The 9,827-nt window shown below is 50.0% G+C and overlaps 1 protein-coding gene across 1 annotated transcript in view; it reads left to right on the top strand.

Annotated features, from left to right (window-relative positions):
• Positions 1-68: 68 nt before the first annotated feature.
• Positions 69-9,827, top strand: part of INCENP (inner centromere protein antigens 135/155kDa) — a gene marked incomplete at its 5' end in the record, with an annotated part of 13,019 nt that continues 3,260 nt past the window's right edge. Inside the window, 10 exons of the mRNA XM_009874103.1 lie at positions 69-675; positions 2,270-2,321; positions 2,450-2,483; positions 5,411-5,489; positions 5,979-6,030; positions 6,357-6,474; positions 6,583-6,717; positions 7,970-8,079; positions 8,464-8,584; positions 9,344-9,466. Coding sequence (XP_009872405.1) covers positions 69-675; positions 2,270-2,321; positions 2,450-2,483; positions 5,411-5,489; positions 5,979-6,030; positions 6,357-6,474; positions 6,583-6,717; positions 7,970-8,079; positions 8,464-8,584; positions 9,344-9,466 — 1,431 coding nt within the window. The remainder of the gene's footprint in view (positions 676-2,269; positions 2,322-2,449; positions 2,484-5,410; positions 5,490-5,978; positions 6,031-6,356; positions 6,475-6,582; positions 6,718-7,969; positions 8,080-8,463; positions 8,585-9,343; positions 9,467-9,827) is intronic.

The following is a 9,827-nucleotide window of genomic DNA, read 5'->3' as shown; positions in this document are numbered from 1 at the left end:
AAAACACAGAGCTAATCAGGGCTGAGGCCAAAGAATTTTCTCCGCCTCGACGTGTGACGAGATCGCAGGCTAAAACGTCTGCAAGGAGCTCGGAGGTTGTTCCTGAGAGCCGCCCTGTGCAGCAAGTGGAACAGAAGGTTCCCCTGGTAGAGATCAATGTCAGCAATCATCTTAATGCTAAGCTGTGCTTCCAGAAGAGCACATCTAAACCAGCAGCGAAGCTCAACACGAGCGTCCTGAGCCCAGACGATGTCCCTCTCGAGGAGAGCGTGCCTGCAGGCTCTGAGCTGATAGTCCCTCAAACCCCTGAGGCAAAAGATGGGGGAGAAAGCGAGGCCATGTCTCGGCTGAAGTTTTTTAATACAACAGTTATTTTAAGCAAAGAGCCTGGGCCAGAGAATTCGGATGATGCTACTCGAGTACCAGAGGGCTCTGAGCAGGAGCCCCCACAGTGTGTTAGGGACAGCCCGGCCACACCCACGCGTTCTCGCCTCAGCCGTCGCTCCGTGCGCAGGAGCCTGTTGGGCAAACCTTCGGCCACTCGCAGAACCTCCCTGGCTGAGAAATACTCACTGGCCAGCAGGAGGGAGAGCGCAATCCGGAGATCGGTCACCAAGGCAATGGCTAAGAAGAAGGCAGCTCGGAAGTCGTCCCTGTCCTCTAGCTGCATGGATGGTAAGTCTGGATGTCACCACACAGAGCTGGCTTTGTGCCCTCCCTGCTCCTCTGGTTGCTTGACCGCTTTTTGCAGCTGGAGGAGGGCAACCTTACTGGGCAGTTCTGCAGTCGCGGTGCAGCGACTGCTCTTCCTAGTCCAGACAAGCTGCCGTTAACAGGGATGTTCTAACTGGCTTTCTGCGTGACTGCTAGTTTGCGGCCTGCAAATCTGGGCTGTAGATCACCTGGGAGAACAGCCTTGATCTCTGAGCTTTTCGGGGTAGTGGCTTGCAGATCCAGGGGGAAGCTGGTGAGTGGGTTTTGTCACTCAAGAGAGACGTGGGCTTTTGCAGCGGCCTGTGGGCTCTCTGGGAAATGAGGTGGCTGTCACAAATCCACCGTGCCTGAAAGAGAAGCTGGCTGCTGGTTTTAGAGCTCCTCTATTGAGAAGGGAATGTTGAGTTTGAAATTAATTAGGTTTGTAAGTTTACTAAGTCTTTCAGGTCTTTACATCTTGTGGCAGAGGTGGGCTTTAGCAAAGGGCAAACTGATTCAGGTGTTCTTCTGTGCCACTGGAATGCAAGCATTGGATTTGGTGCAGGAGAACGCGGGGTGGATGTAACCTCACTTTCTGTGTCAAGCTGAGGAAAAGTGCCTAACAAATGGCTCCTGAAATGTAGATGATGCACGAGAACCTCTTCCGCACAATTTCATGTTGAGGAGAGGTTGGGCCTTTTGCACAGGGTGCTTTTTTGTTTAAAGGGAGAACCAATACAGCTGAAATAATGCTCCTGTGACGTCTTCATCTGCATGTTCTAGCTTTGTGAGATTTGCGCTGTAAGCACTGACTTTTCTTGAAGAGTTTCCTCTATTTTTGCTGTGGAAGGATGTACCTGTGTCTTGTGAAAGGTCTGTGGCTGTGGGAGGTATGTACCTGAGCTGAACACTTGCTTGTTTCAGAGCCCCTTAAGGACTTGCACCGAGACAATTTGCAAGACAGTGAAGAGTAGGTGATCTATTAAAGCATCAGATACAACAGTTTAGGGATTGCAGTTGATACGTTCACTCACTGCAATAGCACTAACATATAATAATAACACTAGCAAAACTCTTGTCTGGGTATTTCTTGCCAAAAGGTGAAAGCGCAGCTCTTGCCATGAGGCTGTCCCTGGCTCAGGTGCAGGAGGAGCAGAGCCCGTCAGCTGCCCCTGCTGGGGTTGTCCTCTCCCCCGGTGACACACTCCCTCCACACTCCCTATATTCTAACCTCCCCTGTCTCCCCCCTCTCCGGGGTGGTGTTCAGCATCCTTTGGGTGGAGAGTCGGGGGTGGTGGTCACAGATGTTCAGCCTGTGCTTCTCTAGGCTCGTTAGCGTAGCTGAGGTGTCGTGACTGTTCTGCCTTGTCAGAATTTCTGGCTGTAGGGAGAGGAACTGGATGTTTCAGGCAGCTCCAGCTGAGCTGGTTGATGTCGGGGAGCCTCCAGCATGTCTGCCCCGGGGTGCCCCGCTGCGCGTTTGAGCTGCAGGGACACGCCTCTGTCTGCCCGGGGAGCGGAGCCTTCCCCTGTGTCTGCACCTTACAGCTTTTTTTTTTTTTTTTTTTTACTACAGCCTCCAGCTCTGGAGAGGTGCCAGAGAATGAAGAAACAGTTGTCAAAACTGGGTAAGGCTACTTTAAGATATTTCTTTGTCCTTAATATTCTACTTGGAGGACTTCTTCACAGTGGCACAACAAGTAGGTTCACAGTTTCTTTGACGTTACTAAACATTGCTGCTTTTTTTTCCTCCTAGGCCTCCTCCTGGACCTTGTACCCCCTCCGAATTGGTAAGATTGAGCAGAAATTAAAAGTTTCTGTTTGCATGGACTTGTGTATTCAATGCGTTTTGCTCACCTCTCATTTGGTGTTGGAGAATTGAGGAGCTCTGGCCACAGCTCCCAGGGCTCAGTCAGCCCGCAGTGCGGAGCATGGGGCTCACACGTGCACGTGGGGAAGGCTTGAGGCTGCCAAGCCTCTTTTAATCACAATGTTCCAAAGCCAGTCAGGTTTTATCTGGAAGATGAACACATGTGACCCAAGGCTTTATTTTGGATGCAGGCCGAGTGTTCTGTCACGTCATGTTACAGTCTCAGGTGCTTTCAAAAGCCAAGGCTAACTCTGAGTAGAAAATAGCATTCTATGTCAATATATTTAACTGTAAATGGTGAGTTGATGCACACTGCTGGCATTCGGAGTCAAGTCCTGCTTCCTGCCTCTTGCTGCTTAGCCTCTTCCTAGAAATCAGTTGTATGAAAATCCACTCCTGAATCCATACGGACAAATAACCTTAGAATTCGGCACTGGGTGCACCCTCAGTAAGTTTGCTGACGACACCGAGCTATGTGGTGCCGTGGACTCACTTGAGGGAAGAGATGCCATCCAGAGGGACCTCCAGACAGGCTGGAGAAATGGGCCAGTGCAAACTGCAGGAGCTTCAACAAGTCAAAACGCAAGGTTCTGCACCTGGGCCGGGCTAATCCCAGGCACAAATACACACTGGGCACAGAGTGGGTTGAGAGCAGCCCTGAAGAGAAGGATTTGGGGGTGTTGATGGATGAGAAGCTCAACGTCAGGTGGCAGGGTGCTCATGCAGCCCAGAAGGGCAACCACACCCTGGGATGGATCAAGAGAAGCGTGGTCAGCAGGTCAAGAGAGGGGATTCTCCCCCTTTACTCTGCTCTTGTGAGACCCCACCTCGAATACACATCCTGCTTCCAGTTCTGGGCCCCCCACCATAAGAGGCGCGTGGATCTGTTGGAGCGTGTTCAGAGGAGGCCACAAGGGTGATCCAGGGGCTGGAGCAGCTCTGCTGCGAGGACAGGCTGCGGGAGCTTGGATTGTTCAGTGTGGAAAAGAAGACTCCGGGGGAACCTAATAGCTGCCTTCCAGTACCTGAAGGGACCTACAGGAAGGCTGGGGAGGTACTTTTGACAAGAGCGTCCAGCGACAGGACAAGGGGAAATGGGTTTAAGTTGAAGGAGAATAGATTTAGATTGGACCTTAGGAAGAAATTCTTCAGTACGAGGGCGGCAAGACTTTGGAATAAATTGCCCAGAGATGTTGTGGCCGCCCCCTCCCTGGGGGTGTTCAAGGCCAGGTTGGACGGAGCCTTGAGTAGCCTGATCTAGTTGAGAGGCGTCCCTGCCCATGACAGGGAGGTTGGATTAGATGATCTCTGAGGTCCCTTCCAGCCTAGGCCATTCTATGGTTCTATGAATTCAGTTGCACAGAGTTTGTACAGTTTTACTGCTTCCGTATTTTTAAAGCTTTTTTTTTACTTTTTCCTTAGTTGTGCAGATTATTCAAAGGTTGTCCCTTTGTGTTAAGACAGCGACAGGAATTTGTAAATATCATTCGGGTCAAAACGCTGCCCTCCTGAGGAAGAAATCCCAGGATTGTGTCAGTGTTTTGTGCAGAACAACTTTCAGTACTCAGAGACTGAATTAATGGAGCAGAGCTCTGTGGCCTTAAGCACTTGTGTGAACAGGCGCAGGCCCATACCTGCTTTTTGGGCTGTGCTTGTCAGCAGACCTGCAGAAGTTCAGATGAACTCGGTTTTTTGGAGCCTCTGGATTTTTAGCTTGCCTGAGTTGCAGTTTTAAAAAAACTTAAAGGGAAAGTGAGGAGAAGAGAAAAACAAACAGAGGAAAAATTAATAGAGGAGGACTCGTAACTTGTGTTTTCGTACCTGGATGAATTTACAAATAGGCTGGTCTGTGGAGTGTTTGGACTCTCCTTGATCCTCATCTGTTGCTTCTACCCCACTGTAGCTGGGAGTGGGACCTTGGAGCCTGAGTTTGTACCGTTGGGTTACCTTGCTCTGTATATGTCTGTCTATCCCTATCTGTCTGTCTGTGTCTGTCTGTCTGTCCGTCAGCAGTTTTTGTGGCTTGGTTTCTGCTAGAGCCTCCCTTCCGGGGCTGCGAGCAGTGCAAAATCGTGGTGACTCAGCAACCCCCTCAAACCAGAACGTCCCTCTGCCTGCAGGGGCATCTAAGGGCAGTGCTGGAGGGCTTGATCTTACTTAAAGCCCAGGTTCTGCCCAGCCTGGTCTCGATAAGACTCTACAGAAGTGTTGGGGAGGATGAAGTTTCCATATTTCTTTTCTTCCAAGCCTCTGCACTGCCCAGCCTGCGCTCGGGTTAATGCTTGTGCTGCGATTCGAAAGCCGTCGCCTGCTCCCTCACAGGCGTATAAAGCCGTTACCACAACCGAATTTTGTTCTGGTGTAAGTGCAAAGGCAGTAAGCAGCGATGCATATCGCTTTTGTAACAGCCACAGATAAATCAGCGCAATGGGCTCTTTGTCTTCGCTGTCTCCGTTTGCCCACTCAGCACCAGCACCAACCCGAGCGCTGCCGGCCTCTGCCAGGAGCCCAGCGAGCACAGACAGGTTTCCAGCTTGAAATGCTTTTGTCCTGAATAGTTTATGAGTTTGTTCAGTTTAAGCGGTGAATCCCTCATTGCAGAGGCTGTGTCCAGGTCATGTCTGTGCTTCTAGTGACGACGTGACACCAAGGAATTCACTGAGAGAGCGTCCCTGGGTATTTTTCACAGCTGGAGGTTGGGCCTTAGTACCGAGGCTTTATACCACGTGTGCAGTTTGTTGTTAGTGTCACGGGCTGCGTCCTTGTCAGAGGGATGTCACGATCTGAAACAGTAACGGGCTGTCTGTGTGTGAGAATTACGCTGAAACCCCTTTGCTTTTCCTACAGGATCCCCAAAGTCCACGCATGTCACTTCGCTCTCGAGACATCTGCAGAAACGAGCAGCCGCAGCAGACGAGCAGCAACGGTAGCACCCAGGGGATTTTGGTGGCATAATTTTACACAGCCATCGCTTTGTGTGGAGGGTGACTGGGAAGTTTGAAAGGTTGGCTAGTTAATTTGAGAGCCTGGTTTGAAAGACTCATCTTGGACAAGCGAGGATTTGTTTGGAGAGATGAGCCGTCAGGAAATGCTGTGCTGGAGTGATTTTCCACTCCGGGAAGCGTGTGGAAATAGATGTGATGAAGATGAAGGGGTGCAGCATGGCATCAGTGCAGCCCCTGTGCCCTGCAGTGCTTCACACGGCTTTCCTTCCCTTGGCATTTCTTGGGCTGAGCAGTGCTGCGTGCTCGTGTGCCAGAAGTGAGAAAGGTCCTGCCTCGCGCAGTTCGTGGCAGGGCATTGTGCTGTTTAGTCAGCTGCTAACCCTGTTCTCTGCTTTCAAAAGCTGGGTCGGAAGGGATTTTTTTTTTTTTTTTTCTGATAGAACTAACCGTGTAACTATGTTTTCTTTCAGAAAGCAACTTAAAGAAGAATGAGGAGACCCAGGAGCCACCCCAGAGTGCCAGGTATGTCCATGGAATCCTTCAGCTGAAAGTGCCTCTGGAGATCTGAAGCCCAGTTCAAACCAGGTTCAACACTGAAACCTTGTTAAACAGCTTCAGTGTTTTGCGACTGTGAAGCCTTTGGAATAAGTTTTTGTTTTCCTGCCTCCGTGAAAAGATGATTCATTTGTATCTTCTGTCACAGTAGACGTTTTTTATTGGATAACTACTTGTGTGTACGCAGTGAAATACCTTTAAGCTGGGATAGTTTTGTGACTGGTTTCTAAACCTGACTTTGAGACAATCCAGGGGATTTACTTTGTACTGTACTGCTTCTATTTTTGTCCCAGGAGAAAGCCAAGTTACAAAAGAGCTGTGGATGAGCGCTATGACCATCAGCAGGCAGAGGAGGGAGGGCTTTCTCCTCTCAGAAGAAAGACCCCATCCCCGACCTTTCCAGCCAGCAAGGTAAGATTCTTATAACCCTGAGGTGCTTCACCCAGACCTTAACCCTGAGGGGCTTCACTCGGACTTTCCCACTTTCCTGAGGACCCTTTTTGACTTTTTTTCTCCTAGGTTGTGCGTCCTTTCAAAACGTTTTTACACACCGTGCAGAAGAACCAGCTCCTCATGACGCCCTGCTCTGTGGGGAGAAACGGAGTGATCAAATCTTTTATCAGATACAACACTCCTCTCCAGTCCAATCCCAAGGTAAGGTGAGACTGCCGTAAGCTGGCACACAATGGTCTGATGAGCATCTAAGTCACCGCAGGGATGTGAAATAAACTTTCCAACCCGTGTTAAACTAAGAAGTGACTTTAAGCTGGCTGTTTACACTTAGATAAGCTAAATCCAGTTGCAATTAGTCAGCTTCCTAAAGAGTTCTCATGCAGACCCTAAGCTTTACTGTAGCATTCCCCAGTGGTATTAGCAAGTAACAAGTTGGGAATGAAAACTGGGGAACGAAAATCAAGGGGACTTTGAACCTTTTTCGGGAGAGTCTTTTGCCACTCTCGGTTCACTGAAATCTATATTTTAGGTTTCAGCCCAGTGCGGGCAACTTCCCCTCAGGACTTTTTCCCCGTGGAAGCTAAATGTAACTAGATAGCGCCAGAGCAGTAAGATATTATAGTTAGTGTCCAAACTGGGTAATTTAAAACTAATAATGCAAATCATTTACAACATGGAGCATAAGGCAATCAGTCGAATATTTCGCTGTGCTTACCCATGGGTTCGTACTAAGACCAGGCCTGTCTTAATTAGGCATCTGCAGGATCAAATCTGGCATTCAATTAGTTCATCTTAATCTATTTGCTGTGACTAGCGATGGCTGGATCTGCTCTTCTCGTCAACAGTATGCTTAGGCTGGGTTAGGGGGGCTGTTTGGAGAAGCAGGACAAACGCCCCGTGCTTCTGCCTAGAGGACGTGTGGGGCTGACCGCGTGCCCCAGGCGAGCCGCGAGTGCTCCGAGTGCTGGCGGTGGTGCTTCACCAGCAGATAAAGCTTTGTGGGAAGTGGAGGCGGGGGTGGGAGCTCGGAGCTGCAGCAGGCGAGGTGTTTCCTAGAGCACCATCTGCCCCTGCGCTCGCTGCAGGAAGCTGGGGTCGTTGCCAAGCATTAACGCTGCTTTTTGGGTTCTTTGTAGCAGCATAAATCACAGTGCTGGCCGCCCGCAGTCTCTGCGGAAGCTGCCTGGACTTGAGGAGCTGATGCTTCTGTTTCAACTCCCCAGCTGCTTCTCTTGCTCCAAGGTTAACAGCACCACCTTGTTTTCCACTGCGTCCGTTCCCTAACGTCCCTGAGCACTCGTGGGCTGCCTGGGCTCAGTCCGAGGGTTGTTGCCACCCCGTGGTTCTGGCTGCGGTTCCTTGGTGTTACCCCATGGCCTTCACTTAACCCAGACATGTTGAGGTAGGAAGAAACCCTGGCAGGTGGGTATAATCGCATTTCAACTCACTTCAGGAAAAGGAGAGGCAGAAGGTAGAGACTCTGAGGAAAAAGCAGGAAGCTGAGCAGCTGAGAAAACAAAAACTGGAGGAAGAAAAGAAACGGCGACTGGAAGAAACAAAGCTGTGAGTGTGAGCTTTCCCCCGTGTCAGCACTGCTCTCTCTGCATCTATAGTCCCTACATCTTGGTCTTTTACCTTGCAGAGTCTGTGCGTGCAGCCGAAATCCTTCTCGGCTTACTGTCTGTCTGTGCGACATGAGAGCATTTGTTCTCATAGTATCTATCCAGAATGCTAATAAGTTGCCTATCCTAGCAGATTGCTTCTTCAGCTTTCCATCTTAAGCCCTCTGTCTTGGGTAGAGCTTAAAGATATTGCTAATACATAACGGAACGGTGGTTTGGTTCATTGAATTTCGTGCTGCCCGAGAGCTGCCTGTCGGCCTCATGTTTGAGCTGTGAGGAGCTCGTCGGGTGGGACCACACTGGTGAGGTGGACTCTGTCCCGCAGGAAGCGTGAGGAGCGCCTGCGCAAGGTGCTGCAAGCTCGCGAGCGGGCAGAGCAGCTGGAGGAAGAGAGGAAAAGGCGCATCGAGCAGAAGATGGCTCTGTTTGATGAGAGGACTGAGAAGGTAAGGCCCGATACACCCACAGTGTTTATCTGGGAGAATAAATAACCTCTTGATGGAGGTGATGCCACAGCAGCGTGCCTTCCAGAAAGGGAGGAACTGAGGCTGCTGAAACCTAGAGAATAAACTGAGGAACGGTTGAATAAAGAACCTTCCAGAAACCTGGTGATTTTGAGTGACTGCCTTGCTCTCGGTTACAGCAAATGGCAGATGAAAACTCTTATTTTCCAGAATTGTGAATCTAAATGGCTTTATTAAGGTTCTGCTAGTCAGATGGGAGAAGAACTTCAGATAGATAAAGCCTCAGGGCCATTAGGCTGGCCTTATCTGCTTGAAGTTCTCCCATCTGACTAATAGATGAAGAGGTGAAAATACTTCCTCCAGACCATTTCTTTGTATCTCAGACTTTCAGACAATTTGCACATGACCACAGCAGTCATTAGTCTGCTTAATTATCTCTATCTGCTTTTTGTATTTCGTGGTTAGGAGAATGCATTCTGATGGCTTTTGTGGGACTGGATGTATAAATACCAGAATAGGATCAGCTTTTCTTGTGGAGATGTTCAAGGTCACTTCCCTAAATATTATCTTGGTAAAATAAGCCATGGGTCCCACTGGCTGCTGGTGGCAAAAAGAAGAGTTTTGCCCTGTGAGAGGGTGGGAGCTCTGCATCTTTGAGACGCCCTGCTATGATATTCCACATGCACAGAAAGCTATCTCAGCTGAGATGCAGGTATTCAGGCGGCTGTGCGTGTGTCTTAGGTGCGGGAAGAGAGGCTGGCAGAAGAGAAGATCAAAAAGAAAGCAGCTGCCAAGAAAATAGAAGAAGCAGAGGCCCGGCGCCGGCTTGATGAAGAGGCCAGAAAACAGAGAGCGCTGAAGCAGGTCTGTCCTGGAGACTGTCCCGCCTGTGGTTCGGGTGGCTGCAATCTGCTGCGGCCTTTGTGAGCAAGGAGTCCAGTGGGGGTACTAACATGAACCAACAGGGTGCAAATTAGCAGAGAGGCTTTGTCCCTCTAGCTCTGGCAGCGTCATGCTCCCTGCTCCCTCTTGCAACGCGCTGTAAGCCTTAGTGCTGGTGGTGACCCACGTTTCTTCTGCAGTTCTGGGCAGGTTCTCACCAATACTTGCTGATCCACAGATTAAGGTCTTGAAATCGCTCAGTTAGACCTGCTTCTTAGGAGCCCGTAGAGTGGTGGCCGCAGACCCTTTGGGGTACAACATGAGCAGGGAAAGGGCAGCAGTG

This window comes from Apaloderma vittatum, unplaced genomic scaffold (assembly GCF_000703405.1).
Source record: "Apaloderma vittatum isolate BGI_N311 unplaced genomic scaffold, ASM70340v1 scaffold29897, whole genome shotgun sequence".
Lineage (NCBI taxonomy): Eukaryota > Metazoa > Chordata > Aves > Trogoniformes > Trogonidae > Apaloderma > Apaloderma vittatum.
This window is presented reverse-complemented; position numbering and strand designations above follow the sequence as displayed.